The 22,048-nt window shown below is 43.7% G+C and overlaps 1 protein-coding gene across 2 annotated transcripts in view; it reads left to right on the top strand.

Annotated features, from left to right (window-relative positions):
• Positions 1 to 22,048, top strand: part of LOC146797499 (contactin-4-like) — a 976,366-nt gene that overhangs the window by 410,737 nt on the left and 543,581 nt on the right. For both annotated transcript variants that reach the window (XM_085624519.1, XM_085624518.1), the window contains exon 4: positions 4,011 to 4,186. In XM_085624519.1, coding sequence (XP_085480645.1) covers positions 4,011 to 4,186 — 176 coding nt within the window. The remainder of the gene's footprint in view (positions 1 to 4,010; positions 4,187 to 22,048) is intronic.

Genomic DNA, 22,048 nt, shown 5'->3' with positions numbered 1-22,048 from the left:
GCTAATTTTGACCAGAACACTTCAGCAGGGTGCTTAGCAATTCGATGTACATTAAACATTAATCCCAGTGTGCCGAGGCCATTCTTACCACTTAAGGTGACCTGGAAAAGCCCAAATTGTCACATTTATGGCAGTGTGATGGTTGGTAGGTAGCGCTGGGACTGGCATTGGGCAGTGCGTGCGGGGCAGTGGGTGCTATAAGTTGCAGTGACCTCCTGAAAGATACCTTGGGCATTGGCACATCTTAATTTACAAATGAAGCACTTACCTAGGCACATATTATGATAGGCTGTAACTGTTCAGCTGAACATTCTGAGTCTCACTCCATGCATTGTGAGGGAATGCTGCCCCAGCTTTTGAGGGGAAGTGAGGGATCACATGACTGCTCTAATATTTGAGGAGGGTCCGAAGCTGCCTGCAACAGCCAGGTGAAAGAGTTTGGATATACCCTATTGCTCTGCACCAGGACTTTAGAATGGAGGCCCGCACCATGGGCCTCTCATCCACGCTCGCCATCTACAGCACATCCACTCAGCCCATATGTAACTAGTCATGGGGGGGTGGAGGTTGTGGCGCAATGGCCAGAGTTGCCGACTCTGGAGCCGGGTATCTGGGTTTGAGTCTCAGCGTCGGTGCAACATCCTGTTATTCTGGGAAACTCACTTAATCTCCCCATGCCCAGGTACAGCGCCTGGATACCCTCGTGGGTGATAAGCTGTTGGATTTGGCCCTTTTTGCAGGGTCATTCCTGAACTTTTTGCCTTCCTCCTCCTCCTATATTTTTTCAGACCTGTTGTTGGCTGTTTTATGACTCTGGGCACTTTACCACTGCTGATCAGTGCTAAAGTGCATATGCTCTCCCTATTGTAAATTATAGTAGGAATTAGTGATTCCATGATTGGTTGGTTTGGTTTACCTGTCAGACCCTAGTACAGTGCACCAGGAGTGCCCAGGGCTTGTAAATCCAAATGCTGCTGGTGGGCTTGCAGCACTGGTTGTGCCACCCACAGATGCAGCCTGTAAAAGTGTGTCTAAGGCCTGCCATTGCAGAGCCTGCATGCAGTCTGGTACTGTCATGCTGACGGGGCAAGTGCACCCACTTGCCAGTCCCTAAACCTTCCCTTTTCTTCATATCAGACACCCCTATGGTAGGCCCAAGGGCAGGGTGCATTGTAAGTATAAGGGGCATGCCCTGGTGTGTGTGGAATGTTCTAATAGTGAATTACAGCCATTTTCGTTTTTCACTATTGCAAGGCTACCTGTTCTTCATAGGCCAGAATGGGCAGTTGGATTATTACATCTGATAATCCTAACTGACTCAGGGAACATGGTAGAAATTCGAATTTAGTACGCCTGAACTCAGAATGATAAAATACATCTTTTAGTGAAGTTGGTTTTAACATTCTGTGTTTGAAAATAGAACTTTTAGAAAGTAGGTATTTTCTTGTCTAACCATTCAAACCTGCATCTGCTAGGTTGTGTATTCCTTGTCTGGAGTTTGAGTGACAGGGCTGGGGGATTCCAGGAGACAGGGTGAGTCCTCCCAGTGGTGAATAGAGCGATCTGCATCTAGATGGGAGGGAGGAGTTGCACCTGGGACCTGAATAGGACAGTGCCTGCCCCCCACAGTGCTGGCTCCACCCCCTGTGGTGTGTCTGATGTCTCTGCCCTGCACTGTGAAAGGAGAGAAGGAATCATGTCAACAAAGTGCTCCAGGGCTGTGCTTTCCCTCCACAATGCTGGCTCCACCTCCTGTGGCGCGTCTGATGTTTCTGCCCTGCACCATGAAAGGAAAGAAGGAGTGCTCCAGAACTGGTTTGGACTGGGCAAAGGCCCCTCTGCCCTCAGAGGACAAAGGATTTTGTGGTATAAATATTGGAACCCTGGTCCCAAGAAATTAGATCACTTTTGGAACAAGAAGAAACCTTTACTGAGGAGTGGAACCTGAAGAAACTGGGGAGAGACTATCCCTAAACTGAAGTGCTGCTTGGGGGATTGGCCTGCAGTGGTTTGCCGGACTGCCAAAGGGAGGAAAAGAGAATTTGTGTGCTTATTTCAACTTGTAAGGATCTCCAAGGGCTTGGTACAGAGTTTGCCTCCTGCTGAAGTCTCAGGGACAACAGACTTCAACCCCCAGCTCCCCAGAGTTCTTTGGAAGTGCTTGCTGCTGTTTTGAGCCTTCTGAGGGACTGCGTGTCGCAAGGAGCTGGAAGCGCGACTCAACGAAGCCGTCGCTGCTGCTGCAGTCGCACTTCTGAACAAGGGTGTCGCCGCTGGAGTTGTCGCATTGCACCGCATCGAGGAAAGCACCTCGCATCTCAAGAGAAGCGTGCCGCCGTCGGAGCTGCTGCCATCGCATTTCTGAACAAGGATATCGCCGCTGTAGTTGTCGCATTGTGCGGAAGCTTCACGCAAACTGGGAGAAGAATGTCTCAGCTGAAGCTGTTGCCGTCGCACTTCTGAACAAGGGTGTCGCCGCCGCAGTCCACGCATCGAACCGAGAACTTCTCGCATCCCTGGAGAAGTGTGCCGCATCTGGAAGATCTTCACGTCTTTATTTCTTTGCACCAGAACTTTGCCGCATTTCCATCGCTGCGACATTGCTTGTCGTGGAAGCGCAACGTATCGTAAGGTACATTGACGCAAAGTGTCGCATCTTAAGAACTGAACTGAACTAAGCTAAAAAACTACCATGTTAAAGTAATAGTATTGTGTATTTTTGACGTTTATGGTCTTGTGGTAGATCTCTATAAAGTATACTTATTTTTTATATAAAACCTGTGTGGTGTCCATTTGTAGTGTTGTCACTGGATTACTGTATGTGGTCACAAATGCTTTACACACTGCCTCTGAGATAAGCCTGTCTGCTCATGCCAAGCTACAAAGGGGGTGAGCAGGGGTTATTTTAGGAGTGTACCCCCTTACCCTGACCAGAGGCAAGGGTCCCTATTTGTCACAAGTACCTACCTGCGCCAACTAGAGACCCGAAATCTAACATAAGCCATGCTATATAAATCTACAAACTTACTTACTTACTTACTCATGCCAAGTCACTACACTGTAGCCTTTGAATAAAGAAGTTGACCATCCATAGTCTTGCTCCTCCTATGCCAGATACACATATAACATACACCCTTAGGACAGAAGCCTGTAAATCATGTATTCCCATGTTTCCTTTCCTTGACTGATGGTGTCTCCTGCAAACTTACTTGAGCTGGGTAACAATAAACATATAGGGCCTTATTTACAAGAAATTGACACAGCGCGGTGCCGCAAGTCATTTGGCTGTGCCAAGCTGCGTTAATTCCGAAGCAAAGGGATGCGTCATATCTACAACGATATGACGGATCCCTTTTCCCTCTCCTGTACTGGTGCACAATGGGCTGCAATGCGCTGATGCAGGCACCCTTGCACGGGTGCCTGCGTCATGGGGATGATTGTTTTTGTGCGGCAAGGGACACATTCCTGCACAAAAACAATTACAAGAGGTGTTTTCCTCTTCCTATGCGTTCTGCAGAATGCAGCTGGCATAGAAAGAGGAAGGAGAAATGAAAACATTTCTCCTGGTTGCGCCTCCCTATGCCTCCCCTAGGGGAGAGGGTAGCATTCTGATGCATTTCCCGGTTTACGATTTCTCCTAAATCTGGAAATGCGGCAGAAGCCATGGGTGTTGCGTGGGAACACCCACTGCAACACCCATGGCACGCCCCTTTCACGCCAAGTGCTGCGTGTAAAGGGGACATATTTACAAGGACGCAAAAAGCCACGCAAGTTGGCTTTACGTGCCCTTGTAAATATGGGGCAGCAGGTTGCGCCACTAGTGTGTCACAAAGAGTGACGCATCGGCCGCATAAGGGGCTTGTAAATAAGCCCCATACTATCTGTCAATAGTGCGAAGAGACCTCATGTAAGCTTTCTACAAATACTCATGTGGGGTTAGGTTTATGATATGAAGGCATTGCCCAGGATCACAAGTGGAGGCTTTGACAGATTTCACTTTTGTCCATCAGGTGGAAACTCAATGGATTTGAGGTGGATCCGACTGCGGATGGTCGATATGTCCAGGACGATGGAGGTCTGGTCATCATGAACCCCAACAAGACGCAGGACACCGGCACCTACCAGTGCATCGCAAGCAACAGCTTCGGGACCATTGTGAGCAGAGAAGCCAAGCTGCAGTTCGCCTGTGAGTAGACACTGTGCCTGAAGAACATGTCTGTAAATGTGCTGACAATGGGCTTTGCGGCCGCAGGGGCTCCAGGCCACCAGACTCCAGATTACGTGCCAATGGAGTAATTCAGCACCACCTGACCTCAGTGCCAGGTCGAATGAGGTCCTGCCCATGATGACGTGCATGACTCCTTTTTATAGAGCGCAAGGCAGTGGCAGCGCCGGGAGGCGAATGCGCCAGGCGCTTGAGTCAGTCAGAGTCAAATGGTCAAAAAGCAGCAATTACAGTTCTCTCCGTCTCAGATGTCATTCCTGTCACCCACTCGAAATGGGGCTGTAACAATATGTTAGAAAAAGCATTACTTCTCTTAGATTTGACGCTGAGTGTGATTGGCCAAAAAAAAAAAAGAAATGTTCAAACTCTTTGGGAGAGCACAGATATGTGTAGTGCTCCAAGGACAGGCTCAGGTGCAGTAGGCGTGGCTTCTAAGTGCTATGTGTCTCGGATGAACCAAGGATGTGAGAAATTTCTCGAGAGCCGTGAGTAAACGTTTGTGCTATGCGAGTTGATTCTAAGCGCTATGTCATCTTAAAATGTGAGAAGAAAATGGATTTTTTTTTAAAGCCTTCTGTGTTCTCTTGTGCAGCAGGGCTTGATTTTAATCTCTTTGAAAACTGAAAGTGTGAGATGAAAAAAAAAGTTCACATTCATGCTGAAGGTCATGAGTGACGTCTCATGCAAAATGTGTTGATTTTAAGAGATGGGGGGATCTGAAATTCTGAGTCGAGAAATGGGGTTGTTCAGTTTCTTTCTGAGGGCCATCTGTGGCCTCGTGTGCAATGGGATTTGATTCCAGGAAGTGCTATGAGATCTGGACGTCTGAGATGAGAAAAATGGGCGTTCAATATCTTTCTTAGGGTCATGAGTGGTTTCTTGTTCAATAACAGTTTAATAATAGAGCAATGGGATCTAAAAACTGAGAACAGACCTCGAAGGCCAGATTTACAGAGCTGTCGCTCAACGTGGTTGCTGCGCTACGTTGCATCAGAGGGAGAGAACAAGACAGCCACAGAAGTCTGTTGTGATGTATCAGAAGCGTGACCTTACGGTACAAAATACTATGCTTAGACAAACTTTAAAACTCTTTTCACTTTGGATGTGTTCTGTACATTGCAGCGCACGTGCAAAGTCAGAGAAGCTTGGCGAAATAAAAACATTTCTCCTTTTTAACAGCGGTACGTTCTTTGAAGCAGGGCCCGTACATTTTCTAGACGCAAGCTAGGTCCTGACATACCGGAGCCCATCGAGGAAACCGGCAGGTTCATCATTAATTTTTCTTGCCTGCATGTTCTTTTCTTGAAGCAGTGGTTGCTAATCAACAGCCCCTTCGTCGTTCTCTAACCAGTAAATTTAAATGGATTTAACTACAGCCTGAATCAGTTCATATAACTCCTTAAGGGTCATCCAACACTTGAATTTTACGTCCTGAAGATGGTCTAGCTGATGTCTACAATTTAGACCGAAACGCTGACAATTACACCCACTTTCATGTTAAATAGTTTTGTTCATGTTACAGATTGGTTCAAGTAAACATAAGCCAATTGAATTTTTGAATGATTTAATGCAAGCGACTGAATAGAGCTTGTCATCATTATTTGTATCCTGAATGCTAAAACTGTGTGTACATTAGAAAATCCCTTGTAGGCACACTTACCTGCTAAACTATTGACTACCCAAGCCTGCAAGGGTATGTCGGGTTTCCAACTTTCTCTTAAGTCCATTAGTTTCAGGCAAGTTTAGCACTGGAAAAAACACTTTGTGATGCAAGCCCTCTGCAAAATGTTAGTAAATCTGCCCATGGGTGTTCAGTTTCTTTCCGAGGAGACATAAGTGAGCTTCCGTGCAATAGAAGTTGACTCGAAGAGTTCTGGTATCTAAAGCTATGTGAAGGGAACACAGGGTGTTACATTTCTTTCTAACAACCAAGCCTGCTGTCTCTTGAAATTAGATTTAGTGCTACCTATTGTGATACTTTAAGTCTAGAAAGGGGAAAGGTGCTCAGTTTCTCTCTGAAGGCATCACTTTGACTCTTTCAGTGAAACTAAATAGCCTCATACTCCCAAAAACATCTAAAACAAGTCTTCTGCCCTTATTTTGTGCCTTGGGGCAAGCACAAACGGTGCCTGGAGCACTGCCTGAAGCTCTGTCTCTGTGCCTTAAAGCAGGTGTCATTTCTTAGAATAAAATGCTTTCTTCCACCAAGTGATTCTTTTGAGCTAGTTGGGCAGGTTTTTGGTTTAGGTAGACTGGCCCTTGCATGAAGAGTTCAAGCTTTTTAAATAAAATGTCTGTGTTGCTCCTTTTCTTGTGCTCTGTGCTAGTTTACAGCAATGCGCTGTTTAGAGGCATGTTACATATTTGCTAATACCCTGCTATTTTGCAGCATTGGTTTGCTGTAGCCCTCAGTGTGTTTTACACAAATCAAAAGTCAATGTTGGTATTTTTGTCTATTGTGTGTGATTTTCCGCCGTTTTTTCAGTGTCGGTCTAAGCTGTTAGCAGCAGCAAAAATCAATGTTTATTACACACAAGTGCAAGTTTTGCTCTTTGTTACTGTCAAACAGCATTGTCTGCTGCAAAAAGAAAGGGAGCAAAAACAACTTAAGATTTCCTAAATGGTGGCCAGTTAGCCCCCATCCTTTATAGGTCTCTCCTACCAGACAGTGCATGCTGTCTCGTTGCAAAAGATCTATTGTGGGTCACCAAGAACTTGCAGTGGGCATCAAAACTATTCTCTTAACCATCTTTTTAACCTGCTGACTTGTAGCCTTCCACAGCTCACATTTAGGGAAGTGCTTTTTCTCTTTATTCTGCTCATTCTCCTGAGTGCTTTCCTCTCTTTTTTGCTGCTGTCCACCCTGCAGCTCTATACAGCTTCACACTCCTTTCTACTTCCCATTGCTTCTCCTCTCCCACCTACACTCTGTTTCACCCTCCCAACCACTCCCTGTTGCCTTCCGCCCACTGCCTGTAGCTTCCCCCTCCCCTCCTCCATAGCAACAAATGCTTCAGTATTTTTATTTTTTATTTTTGCAGGGTCTGGGAACTACCACTTGCTCCAGGCCACTCCCAAATGCATCAGGTGCTTTTGGGCTAAGAATTTTTTATTTTTTTTACATTTACCAGTCTAATTCGTGCCCACCATCTTGGATCAGTACATTTTAGAGAAGTGAAAATGCTGCCTATCATTACATTGACGCACACATATGCTATCATAGGAGCATCAGCAAGGTGACCCATTTTCTCCGCATAACTGTATCCCTTTATTATGCTTTTTTTCTGATGCTGCACAGCATCGCCAAAAGGCATTGGCACCGCAAATAGTTAACAAGGTAAGACGTATTGGTTTTGCCAGTGCTTGGTGTTAGTTTCAAGCATATTGAAATCAAACGGTAGAGTTCCAGGGCTCTCTCGTTCCAGTGGCTTAAAGGGATTTCACAAATGTAAAGCAAGCCAACATTGTTCTGCCGTGTCAGCTTGGTCCGCTCAGCGCTAAGACACCCTCGGGTATTGCGTGCTTTACAAACCCAATTCATTCATTCATTCATTGACTGGATGAGATGCTGTCGAAATCAGACGCATGTTTCTCTACCAAACAAACCACACAGCTTCCCAGGCTCTGCTGACAGCACCCATGTGACTTTTACCATGTACATACATATATACATACATACAGGAGAAATGACGGAAAGCTGTCATTCACTTCACCGACAACCTGAGCAAAGTGGTTTTGGGATATGAGTAACATTTAGAAGAATATCTGGATGTTTGAGGAAAACAAGTAAGATGCTTGATCAAATAATAGATTTTGCATTTAGAGAAAACAGAGAAGTTAATATAAACCAAAAGCCATTTATAATACAGAACGACATTGAAAGATAAATAAAAACATTTGGGAGGCTAATGAAGAACATCTCTTGGATTTAATAGACATTTGGAACATGCAAGCTCTTGGTCATATGGTGCCCAAAAGATCAATATTTCTGCAAATCAATTAGAAATACACTATGAAGAAGAGGAGAGCGTCTTTATATTGGATGCGTACACCTTTTGTGACCCATGAAATGTAAAACATCTCTTTCGTTTTGTTAAATGAATTACACGGTTTACAGATAGCCTTGGTCACCAATGGTTTGAGCATGTTCACCCAATAATGCACTGCTGATGTAATTGGTTCTAGTCAATGCATTTGAAAACCATAGTTTGTAGCATCTCAAACAGGGGAACCTGAACACCTCTTCCTACTGGAATGCTGTTCTAAGCCCTTCCCTCTATGTGCATACAGGTGTGGGGTTACTTGTAATTAGCGGTTATCGTACGTGGGTAGCTGCCAGGGGGCAAGAGTCTATCCTGCAGTTACTTCCAGAATTTCCTATCCTCAGATCTTACTTATGGATTCAGATTGGATGAACTTGTAGTTGTATTGGAACAAGCCTTCCACAGGTTAGAGCCTGTTATATGTATCCTATTTTTAGTATGCAAGCATAAACTTGCGTACTTCTTGATTGTAGGGTTTCCCGTAAATCTTGACAGTTTTTGGCTTCATGATTACACTACTTTGGCTACTCTTGGACTAGTTCAAGTCGAAAATGTTACATGCAAATTGAGTTCCATGACCTTGAGGCCGGTAGAGTCCCTTCTGCTGGAATCTCCTAAAATTAACCATAGAGTTGGGTTAGGTCTCAGGGTCAAAGGATGGCCCAAATGTAGACATTTGTTACTTTTTAGCGTTTGTTAATGCTAGTAGGTCAATTTAGCTAACAGCTTAGAAATAGGAAGTGACCCGGAACTTTCCAGGCCTCTAAAGTTGTGGAAAGAGCCTGAGCCTTCCATGATAGGCCATTCCTGACACCATCTCCTGTTTGATTCCAGATACTTGCATACGTCTTGTTTCTTGACTATTTTACGTGGCTCCTTGCATTAACCCGTTGTAAGAAAATCCTGCAGTCCTGTTTGATATCTGTCTAATAGGAGTGTTTTGCGTTAATATTGGCTCATGGTTGGTTTGCAGTCTCACCTTCTCAGAATGAGCTTTACGCGGGATACGCTACCTCCTTCCGCATAAAATAAATAAGGCCTGACAGCTGTTCATTCCCTACCTCACCCCTGAAGACATTATCAATTCAGACTTTATTACTCTGCTAGCCAAACTAGCAGCTCTCATAGGCTCTCCACTAAATGCCTGAGCTCGTTACCCACTTATCATGGCAGGGAGGAGGGAGCTGTGATATTGTTTGTCAGGCTAACCTAATTGGTTCATTTCCCTTCCGCGAGTTCCTCGCCATAGTTTTGTTAGGAGGCTTGCATGGTTCATTTTCATATTAAAAAGAACTTAGATGAACGATGACAATGAAAAACATGGCGCCCGTCTCCTCCTTCCATGTTTACAGATAACATTAACTGCCAATGACTAGAAATTCAGCTGCTGGATTTTTTTACACCAATTGCAAGTCTAAAGCCATCAATTTAGTGCAGGAACTGAAGCAGCTAATTACCCACTTTTAAATAGCCCCATCTTCAGAATTGTGTTCATTAAAAAGACATGCAGCTCATTTTTTTCCGCATCTCTGATGTGCTGGAAATATTACCCTATCGGAGACCCCTTTTGTGTAAACTTGTGTTCCCTTAACTCCTAATGTGGACATTTCTATGAATACTTAAAACACAGAAAGCTTATCCGAAGAAGGCCTCCATAAAAATAATGACCAATGTTATTGAGCTATTTATATGAAAATAATATTTTCTCAAAGTGCAATAATTATAGTATTTGACAAGGTTCCACATCTAGTACACTTTTGAGAGAGTTGAAGAAATTAAAAGGTTTAAAAAAAAGATATGCATGTATTCTAAAGTGCAAACCAAGCAGGTGAGCAAGTGAGCGCTGTACATGAACACAAGGGACATAGGACAGCTTGGAAGATGAGGTGATTCGAGAATTTGTACCACAGTAAAGGAGGGCGCGAAGAGAAAGATTTGTGTTGTCGAGACAGTGGCCGGAAGACTTGATGGGCCTTTAGCAATGGTGGTTGAGGTGCTTCTTGAAGGGGTTGTTGTGTCCTGCTGGACACGTTCTAGTGTCTCAGCAGACACAGATTTGTTAACCACTCCCTTGGGGGAGTGGGCACGCATGCACCCCACACCCATCCACCACAGGTGTCATGAGTGACGTGAGCCTGTTAATAAAAGGGCCCGTGTGCATGTGCTCGTGGCAAGATATAGTCCCCTACTACCCGGTATATGTCTCAGTCCTTTAAGTCACATGGGCCTAGAGCCCGACACAACAGGCGTACACAACTGTGTACTGCAGAAGTGAGGAATCTAACCTAATGAGTAGAGGGATTTGAATTCCAGATTTTCTGTGTAGGCCTGGCTCATTGGTCCCTCTGTTTTGGATTTGTTTGTTTAAATCTTAGCTATATCTTGATCAGTTGTAGTAAGGGTTGGACTGACTTGCACAGTCGATCCACTCACAGTTTTGCTAGATTTAGTTTTTAGCAGAATGCTGCAAAACTTAAAAAAAGAGGCAGCTAAAGCTGCCCGTTGAGGCAGTGGAAAACCATTCCTGCGGCTGTAAAAAGCTATGAATCAATTGCTGCTACTTTGCGTCTCTGGCTAGCCCCACCTTGGGAACCCGCTCTACATACTATACACACTTGGGCATCTGCCCTAACTCCCACCAGGGTGCAACAGTTCCAGCCCAGTTACCCATGTCCAAGCACTGGACCTCACCCCACCCCCAGAATTCATCCCACTATGACCAATCGTAACTTAAGGTCCTTGGTGTTCCACAGCCTTAAGATGTCCAACTCTTCACGGGTAACACATCCTGTGACTTGACAACAGCCCAGTCGTGTAAGTCTGTGGACAGGGAATCTTTACCTGTTCTTGCAAATCAACACGACCTTCCAGTTGTCAACTCCAGTTGATTTACCATTTGCTTTTTAAAAACAATGGAACTCAAAACATACAACAAAAGAAAATCTATAATTTCCTTTGAGTTCATAGAATTACGCAAAAGTATTAACAGAGCTCCCACTCACACTTTGTAAGCACTGGACTCTTTGAAAAATTGTATGGTCCAAAGTCTAGTATGTTCCAGAAATATCTTGAGTGTCCTCCTTTCTCCAGGCTACAAAATAATTTTCTTGGACGGAATCCAGGACAGAGGTTCCCTAAGGTAGATGGTGGAGACTGAACCCACTACTGTGGTTTTTAATAATTGGCAAACATAAGCAGTGTGAACAAAAATTCAAAGTTAGGAATAGGCAAGCCCTTGTGTTTTACATTTAAATTGAACAATCGACACCAAGCTGCCAGTCGAGCTTGGTTTGTTTTGTACACAAAAAGCCTCCTAAAATTCGGACTCTGGGAGGCTAGACAATCGGGCCAAAATCCGAACCTATTCTGGAGCCAATGTAATACAATAAGGGGAGCGGGGGCATCCGTAAACTCTTGCTCGTGAAGTGATGCGAATTTGGGAGATTCGCAATCTTTTCCCACTAGAAAGAGCAGCTTTGTCATGAGAAATCTTTTTTATCATAATGGCTGCCAGGCTTTTAAACATTCATTGTTGGAGTTAAATAAAGATAAAAGTAGAGCAGAGCCAACGTTGTGTCTCCATAGTGTGCTAGGACCTGGAGGGATGATCCCAGAGTTTTGTGAATTTACCACCAGCTAGTCACAGTCACACAGAAAAACCTTTGTGCAACAGAGTGCTCAGCCAGATAGCTCCATTGATTCTTAAAATATGTTTCAAAATCAATGGGTCCAATATAATCCTTATGATGTTTACAGTTGTGACACTTGTTTTGGAAGCTATATAGCAGTGGTGAGGCCTAGGCTCTGTGCAAAGTGTTATTGGTTTCTGATAGGTCTGCGTGAGTTTTCAGAGAAAAGGGTTGACAGAGCTTCCTCTAGAACTGCATTAAACTAGAGTTTCATAATGTCAGTCATTGAGAGGTGAAGGGCGGTGTTTTAATGCATGGAAGTTGCTAGTGTCAGCCTCAGACGCAGGACCTCTGTGATGGCATCATGGAATAGTGGGTTACTTCTGAGACAGAAGTGTATGCCCTGCAATTGACAGGAGCTGCGTCCCACCAGGATTTGACATGACACCTCCAGGGTGGCTCTTCAGGTTAGAACACGGTGCCCCTTTGCAGGCTTATCCCCCGAAATTAAGAAGACCACTTTCGACACTAAAGTTAATCGATGGACCCTGTGCTCATAGGATTATGTTAAAGTGGGTGTGAAGCACCTGCTGGTCCTAATTCTGTCAAGACATCAGTCGCGGTTCGTGCAGGTAACAGAGTGGGGCCATGCAAGGGGGGATTTCGAGGGACAATGCAGAGGGAAAATTAAATAAATAATTAATTTTCCCTTGGCATCGTCCCTCAGAATCCCCTCTTACACGCCCCCACACCCCACCGCTGTTACCTGCACGGACCGCGGCTGCAAGACATCAGCTGGTCAGATGGTCAGAGGGACAGACTACATGTGGAGATGACTGCGAGAGGCTGTTTTTCATTTGGGTATTGCAGGTTCATGGAGTACTTTAAGATAAGTTGGAGGCAACTTTATATTCAAGCTATGCCCTCTCCATATCAGGAAAAAGGATGAGGGCGATTAAGGAGGTCAGAGGTAACCGTAGAAGCAGAATCTGAATTTTCAAGAATCTCGGTAATCCTAACAAGTTCTAGATGGATAGTAGATATGGGATACGGGCTCAGGTTGCAAGTACCTCACCCGAGTACTGTTCAGGATCATCCCCACCTGTGACTTATCCATCTGTACCCAGGATGGGGTTATGTTTTGTGGCAGATTTGAATCAGATCAGAGGGAAGTTCCCTGGTCCGATCACAAGGTTATATTGTTTCACCAAATTGTAGAGAAGGTTAAGTCAATCTGTTCGGAAGGCATGCTGTACTGCGCATGGTCCAAACCTGATATTGGAAAATACAAAAACTTGTCTGGAAACCAGTCGCTATATCGTCCAGTGTGATAATAGTATCTAAGAATCTATACATAATTTAAGTAACTGGATTTCCAATGCCCTACATGACGTTTTACCTCTAAAAACTCGTAATATATATGAGAAAGTCCCATCTGCCCTACAGTACACTCATGAACTGGTAGATTAGAACGGATATGGAGAATTTGCTTTGCTGAAGAAGGGAAGGCTGCTTATAAATTAGAGGTTAAGACCTGTAAATCGTTGATAAAACACCACTAGATGAAATGACTATCAAAACTGGATTATTGTATTCAATAATCCCATCAAAGAACTTTTTTCTGTTTACAAATCCTTAGTAAACGACAAGGATTATGTGCCTAAAACACTTCCTACTCAAAAGCTCTGCTTGGAACTGGCTGAGTTTTTTAACATAAAATCTAAATACATTTAACCCCCTTTTCGCAGATCAGCAGAACCTTTTGAAGATGTAGTCCTGCCTCTTACATCTTGGTCTGACTTTACGCCAATAATGGAGTAAGTTGTCCTTGCCAAAATCATGAACATTCATTTTGGCTCACCACTAGACTCCTTTCCTACTAAGATCTTTACAAACGTGGCTTCTACTCTTACACCAGTGATAACAACTACCTGTAATAATTCAAAGTTCCTCCATCTTAACCCTGATACAACTGAAGAATTGGGGTTTGGCCCTCCTTCCTGTTGTTCCCCCACATTCTGGCCTCAATCACATGGACTATGTCCTAGACCAGTAGAAACTGGAAATAATCTGAGAGTGGTATTTACACAAACATATAATCTGAACCCCAGGTAAGAAAATGTATGACCACCTGCTTCTTGATCATGAAGGAATAAAAAAAATCTGAACTTTTATCCCTCAAACCTCTAGGCATTTATTGATTCAAGCATTGATTAGTAGCAGCCTGGATTGCTGCAATGCATTGTACATTAACCTACCTGACCTATTTGACACACAGATTGCAGCCTATCCAGAAGGCTGTGGCCAGTTTGAGACTAGGCATCCGCATATTTGATAATGTCGCAATATATTTTAGGAAACATCACTGGCTCCCCATCCAGAAAGGATGCTGGTTTAAGGATCTTTGCATGTGTCATAAGGCCTTCTACCCAACACATCTCCCCAACTATATGTCATGTATGCTTAAAAAGCATATCCCTCCCAGATCGCTACTCGTACCCTCTCTCAATTTGGCAGTTGTGCCTAAGTTTCGTAAGGCGAGACTTTGCGGATGTCGCTTTACTGTTGTTACAGCTCAGGCATGGAATAAACTCTGCACCGAGTTACGGTTCAAGCCACATCTTTCAAAATCACGCAAGGCTTGAAAAACGCACAGATTTCAATAACTTTCTATGCATTGATGCCTTAGTCTTAGTCCAAGAGTCCTGTGAGTATTCACCCAACCTATGAACTAATAAATAAATAAATAATCAAACAAATATGTGGGAAATCTTGGAGGTGTCACAGAAAATACTGAAGAAGTGGAATAGTAAATGCCTTTAAGAGTAATGTGTAATATTATATGCATGATGCCAGCTCAATGGTAGCATAGGCTGATAAAGTTAATACTTTGTGTGAGATGTAGCCCACATGTGTCCCAATTTCAATATAGAATATATGACGTTACAACGCATGCAATTTCAACGCATGCTTTTACAACTCAGCCTCTACATCACAACTACAATTACATTGCATGATTTTATAACGCATGCCATTACAACGCTTGTTTTTAAAACTACCATTATAACACATTCCATTACAATGCATACCATTGCAATGCATACCATTACAACGCATAATAATTTCAGGGCAACAGTAGGGTAAGTGTTGGATAGTGTAGGGTTAAAAATTGCTATTCCCTCTCCGGTGAGTGCAACAGTAGGGTAAGTTTTGGGTAGTGTATGGGTAAAAATTACTATTCCCACTCCAGTGAGTGCAACGGTAGGGAAAGTGTTGGATAGCGTAGGGGTAAAGATTACTATTCCCACTCCAGAGAGTGCAACAATAGGGAAAGTGTTGGATAGTGTAGGGGTAAATTACTATTCACATGTACCCCAAAACCCATACCTACCATAATATTAAAAAAAAATCTCCATTACTTACCTTACAATGTGTTGTAATGGCTTGCGTTGTAATGGTATGCATTGTAATGGCATGCGTTGTAGTGACGTGCGTTGTAATGGCAAGCATTGTAATGGCATGCGATGTAAAGGCAGTTGTGTTGTAACAGTTGCGTTGTAAAGGTAGGTTGTTTTAATGGCTGTGTAATGGGTGTTTCCCGGCAATATAACCTGGATCTATGAACATCCACTTACACTATTCCTCAAGACGTTTTTTGACCAGACCAAGTCTACCATGCGCAAAACTTATATGTGAAAAATCACACATGATGCACATAGCTCAGCAATTATGGTTAGCAAGAAATTACATTTTTTTACAAAATATTGTGACTCTTATACTCGACATTTCATAAGAAGTATGACAGACAACGGCGGTGACTTGACAATGCCTTCTATTGAATTTGCCATCTTCCTCTGTACTCTTTGGCTCGCCCCTCACCCAATTGCTTGTCTACGAAGACACCTTGAAGATGGGCAATGGAAGGGATTTGGGAGTGAGGGCGCCATATAGAACATGCCATTGTACACTGATAAGATGTTTTCCGCCTTGGGTATCTGAGTGACCTCATGGAGAATCTAGCATCGCCTCCGAGCTGTTAACAAGGCTCATTTGAAAGGATTCTTTAGTGCTCTTTATATATCCATTCATTTTTGCACAATGTATTCCATTTCTGTAATGAAAGCCACAAAAAAGAATCCAAATACCATTATCCTCTTGAAAGAGTTGAGCCTGGTAAATTCTCAGATGGACAATTGTGGACAACTGCAGAGCAGGGATCCATTTGTGCATGAAAAGACAGGTGCATGCCTGAGAAACATGAGGATGTAATGTCAAGACAATGCGCCTTTCTGAGCAGCAATGGAATCGCTGTCGAGTTCATTATGCTTTGTAGGAGTTCAGATGATAACGACAATGAATATGATGATGATATGCATCATTATGGCTTCTTAACTGCGCTCTGGGTGTAATGGCGGCAAAGTCCACAGCAGCGCGTTCACAACAAGCACCATGTAATGATATTATGGAACATTCGCTGTCCTGCCAGACAGAAAGCGCTGCAAAATGAAATGGAGATAATTAAGAAGAATGGGCAGCATCTGGCTTCGTGTACGGTCTTCAAGGAGCTGGTGATTCTCACAATGAATCGAGGGGCATTACGGGGTCCAGATATGATGGTTGCAAGACTACTAGTGTGGCTCCCGATAAAGCCGCTGGCCCACCTCCAAAGCCAACCGTTGCATCTCGAGAAGTGGTGGATCCTAAAAGTTATGATAATATTAATATAGCCTTATAACCCACTGCTGAAGGATCTACTGGTTATAAAAAGGCCCTGAACCTGAGTTATAGGCCTGAGTCACATGTGAGGTTCTGGAACGAGTAAGAGATCATTTAACAACCTGTACAGCCTGAGGCCCAGGGCTTTAATGCTGAGGGTAGAATGTTCAAAATTAAAAAGAGAGAAACAGAAAGACAACTTTTGACATTTTGGAGCAGAAGGTTTATACTGCCCTTTTTTTTGGCGCAAACTAGACCCGAAGATATCAGGTATCAGAGTGCTTTACTTGAGCACCAGTTTCGTTACAAATGGACACATTCATTTTTGTTGGGCGTGGGGAGATTAAGTGATTTGCCCAGAATCACAGGACGCTGAGCGTTGTTTTCGAGACTCGAACCCAGTTCCCAAGCTTCAAGGTCGACCGCTCTAGCCATAAGGCTACATCCTCTCCCCAGTTATTAGCATTATTAGACATTATTAGTGTTGTGATGCTTCATTGGCTTCAGTGGAGCTCCCAACATTTTGATGTTCTAATTCTGCTTCACTTTCTGTGGCCGATAGAGTGAAAGTCTGTGCGCTCACATGCATCGATGAGGATTATCCAGTGGCGGCCGATGCAGAAAAAGAGTGGTAGGGCAGGTGGAGGGGGTGCAGGGTGCACAAGGGGTATGGGGTCACGGGGAGCATGTGGGAGGTTAATAATAAAGATAATAATAATAAAAGACTTACCTGGTACTGCTGGCCTCCTCGCACTCCTCTGCTTCCTGTTCCTGGCATTACCGACTCCCCATCCAATCCCTGCGCTGCTCTCAAACAGGAGAGCAGCATGGGGATTGGCTTGAGTAGGCTGGATTAACGCTTGCTTAGGTACAGGGAGCCTGTGCTGTTTCTCCATTACAATGCAATACAGCTGGGTTGGAGAAACCTAAGTATGCCTGTCAGTTTGGCCGGTATAAGACTGCAGGCCAAACTGACATGTGCATTTAGAAGTGCACATGCCACTCCTCCTCCCCACTCCCATGGCCTGGCCCACCCCTTCCTGCACACGCTGGCTCAGCCAGCATCTGAAAAATAAAACGATAATAAAAAATAACAACTGCTGGCTCTGAGCGAGTGGGCTGCTGCTCCTCCGCCATTGCAGAGGAGCCGCCGCTGGGATAAGAGGGTCTGGCTTTCTCGAATTGCAATCTATGTCCCTGGTCACCCCTTCTTTCAGTCTATGGATCAGGATAAGCTAGGCATTATTTGATTCAAGAGAAACTCATTGAGGTATTTTGATACAGATTTAAGGGTTTAAATGGTGGATTCCACTCCTCTCAGAGGTAAGGAACACATTTGAGTGTATTCCTGTGTCATGGGGCTATTTATTGCTAGCAGTAGCGGCTCGTGGAATGAGTTCGGTGGGGCAGTGAGGCGGGGCGGGGGAGGGGCAGGGTGGGGAAATGTAAACACCGGAATATGGTTGAACGGAGGTAAGTACACATTTAAATTAATAAAACAAATTCCTTTGCGCGCGCTGCATCGTATTTTGCGATGCAGCACGCGCCTACAAAGTAACTTGTAACAAAGTAACTTGGTGTGTAACCTACACCTACAAAGTAACTTTGAACCCCGCTCTGCAAGGGTCCATACACCAAGCACACTGGTATGCATTGCAAGTCAAGATACTCACATTTAAATGCTTCAGTATACATAGATACAGCTTTCTGAATCCCCAAAATATTCCAAGAGACCTCCTGGGAAGGTGTGACTTCTGCAGATGCTCGTGCATAGATTTGAATTAAAATGTGAATGCGTTGCTGTACCTAGGCTTAAATTTACCTACTATACATTTACTCATGTGTAAATGTGCTACTGAAGTGTGATTGCACTTGCAGATTTTTTTTTTCTTTGCAGGGAAAATAGATTTTCTCCTAAAGGAAACCAAACCTCTATGGTGTAATACCAGAAAATTGTTATCTACGCAACATATGGCACGTATATCCTGTCCTAAATATGGTTTACAGAAAAATTACATCCTATGGGGCGACATTTTTGTAAACAATATTTAGGACATGATATTTATATCAGGCAATATTTTTATGTACAATATTCTGACATACAACCATCCACACACTGCTTGAAATTGTGGCTGTGTTACTCCCCATTTCAGCTCTGATTTGGAATTTACTCCTGCTCTTGAATTGAGTAAATTCCAGATAGTTTCCAAGTTGGGAATGTGTTTGGGAAAATGTTGTGAGTACCCACTAACAGTACTCAACATGTCACGTGCTATTTGGGAATGGACCAAATTGTCACTGAATCCTCGCCTCAGAAAGCCCACTCCCTACCCCGCTGGTGTAATACTTCCTCCGAGTAAATCCATTTACAAGTGTAAACTCACCACTCCCTGTCACGTTGGCGTAAAAGTTCCTCTGGGTAATTCCATTTACTAGTGTAAATTCAGCACTCCCTGTCACACTGGTGTAAAGGTTCCTGTGAGTCAATCGATTTACGTGTAAATTCACCACTCCTTGTCACGTTGGTGAAAAAGTTCCTCTGAGTAATTCCATTTCTAGTGTAAATTCACCACTCCCTGTCACACTGGTGTAAAGGTTCCTCTGAGTCAATCGATTTACAAGGGTAGAGTCACCTCTTCCTTTCACATTGGCGTAAAAGTTCCTATGAGTATTTCCATTTACAAGTGTAAATTCACTACTCCCTATCACACTGGTGTAAAGGTTCCTCTGAGCAAATCGATTCATGTGTAAATTCACCCATCCCTGTCACACTGGTGTAAAGGTTCCTCTGAGTAAATCGATTTACAAGTGTAAGTTCACCACTCCCTGTCACATTGGTGTAAAAGTTGCTCTGAGTAAATCCATTTACAAGGGTAGATTCACCCCTCCCTGTCACATTGGTGTGAACGTTCCTCTGAGTAAATCCAATTACAAGTGTAAATTCACCACTTCCTGTCACGTTGGCGTAAAAGTTCCTCTGAGTAATTCCATTTACAAGTGTAAATTCACTACTCCCTATCACATTGGTGTAAAGGTTGCTCTGAGCAAATCGATTTACGTGTAAATTCACCCACCCCTGTCACACTGGTGTAAAGATTCTTCGGAGTAAGTCCATTTACAAGTGTGAACATTTTGTGAATGCAAAGCATGCATTTGCTCTCAGGAATCATACCATTTGTGAACTTAGCAGCACAAATGACACAGTGAACGGGGCCCCTGTTCTGTTGCACTGTACCACAGTGCTCCTAGCTCCGCTGTTCCAGTGCACTAGTGCATTACACTTTGTTTACTGTCGTGCAGCAGGTGTATGCGCTTTGCTATAAGCCTCACATAGCACTAATTCAATTTATATCGGAGTAAAAGTGGGGAAACCACCTAACATGCAAGGGCCTCAGCCAGCCCTTTGCATCGATGCTAAGCAGTATACAGTGACATACACAGCAACAACTAGTGCAAACATGGCATAGGCACCAATTGTTCAGTGCAAGATCTAGATTTCTCATCAGAGAGTAGGTCCATTCAACAATGGTGATGACACCGGTGCATCATTGCCGGCACTGCTGCAGCGTACAGTAAAGCTCAGACTGGCATTCATCATTGGTAACGTGTGGGTCTTTCACAATCCATCCCAGTGTACTGACTGACTGAGTTTACATGAAGTGGTCTGAAGTGTATGGCACTGGTTAATTTGTAAAATAATAATTGCAGGTGCCGCATGCTCTTAATGGAAGTCCGCAGCCAGCACTGGTAAATCAACAGCACTAGTTAGCAGCAGGTAAGCTCCCCTCACATGCAGGATAAGTGAAGCTTGTTAGCTTCGCAAGCCCATCTAGAGCTTGGATCGAGAGAAATGCAAGCTGCTAGCAGCCGCCATGTTACAGGTTCAGACTAACGGCGCTGCACATTTCCCTCCCACCTGGCACGTGCAGTGCTTAGCAACCATGCAAGGCTCTTTGCAAGAACTGGAGCAGCTGAGCACACTTCCCTCTCGCATGAAACAAGTGCAGCACATTGGCAGTGTTTAAGGTTCTGTCACACATGGAATAGATCTAATTCAACAGCAGTGCAAGCTTCTCTCACAAGTGCAACGGTGCACGTTAGCTTAGTAGAAATACAGCTTTCCCACACAAATGTAATGTGCGCAACTCAGCAGCAGTGCATGCTTGCCTCACCCATAGGTATGTTTACACAGCTTGTACAAGCGTTCATAACACGTGGTCATGCGCAGTGCACCATGATTGGAAGCTTGCCTTATTTATAAAACAAGTGTCATTCCCCAAAAGTGTATGCATTGTTTACAGATGACCTGGCTGTACAAGCCTCCCTCACATGTGGAAGAGGTGTTATTCAATGTAAGATGTTATTCAATATAAGACCCTATTACACTTGGAATGCATCTAGTTCTGCAGATGTTCACTGCTCTTACACTATCACATATGAAACAGATGCATCTCAGCTGAGGTTTATGCTTTATTAGCATATGGAAGAGCCCAGCTCAGCACCAGTGTAAACTTTACTAACACATAGAAGAGTGCAGCTCAGCAGCAGTGTAAACTTTACTAACACATATTATAGTGCAGCTCAGCAGCAGTGTAAACTTTACTAGCACATAGAAGAGTTCAGCTTAGCAGCAGTGTAAACTTTAGTAACACAGAAGAATGTAGCTCTGCAAGTCAGCAGAAGTTTACGTTTTACTAATATGTTTTGATTTAATAGTACATGAAAGAGTGCATCTCAGCAGCAGCGTAAGCTAAACTTACACATGAAATGCATGTAGTTGTGCAGCAGCACCTGTTCTTTTATACATGTAATGGTGTAATGTAGGAAATTGGTATACTGGTTGAGGGACGTGAAACCCTACTCAAGCTCCAACCACAATCTCTGTTAGGGTGAAACACAAACAAACCCCAAATTAACCTGTGCTTAACCCTCTGGCAGCTTTGAACAAAAGCAATCAGTCTTAACTTACAGGCAATATGTGCCATATTTATTCAGCACTTCAAGCAGTAATAAAGTGAAAAAGTAACACAAGAAAAATTCTAAACCAATTTAAAAGAACAGAGAAAAATGTAATACATTATTTTTAACCAAAACAATGAAAATCCAACATGTGGAACCAGAGATATGCAATTTAAAATGTTTAAGTGAAAATAGTGCCTAAAAGCACAATGCACCAGTTTTGGTTATCTAGTCATGCTGGACCGGTACAGAGTCACAGGTTCAGGCATACCTCGATAGAATGCAAGCCAGATACTGGGAACCAGTTGGGCCTACTTAATAAAGTACCTTAAATCCTGGTTTAGGGAGTGTTTTACGATCCCGAGTCAAGGATGCGTTGCGCAGTGGCAGTTCAGATGAAGCTGCAGTGATGCGATGCAGATTCCTGCATTGTCAGCGAGAATGTCCAATATTTATACCTGGTGCCCACTTTGAAG

Source organism: Triturus cristatus, chromosome 9, assembly GCF_964204655.1.
Source record: "Triturus cristatus chromosome 9, aTriCri1.1, whole genome shotgun sequence".
NCBI classification, from domain to species: domain Eukaryota; kingdom Metazoa; phylum Chordata; class Amphibia; order Caudata; family Salamandridae; genus Triturus; species Triturus cristatus.
This window is presented reverse-complemented; position numbering and strand designations above follow the sequence as displayed.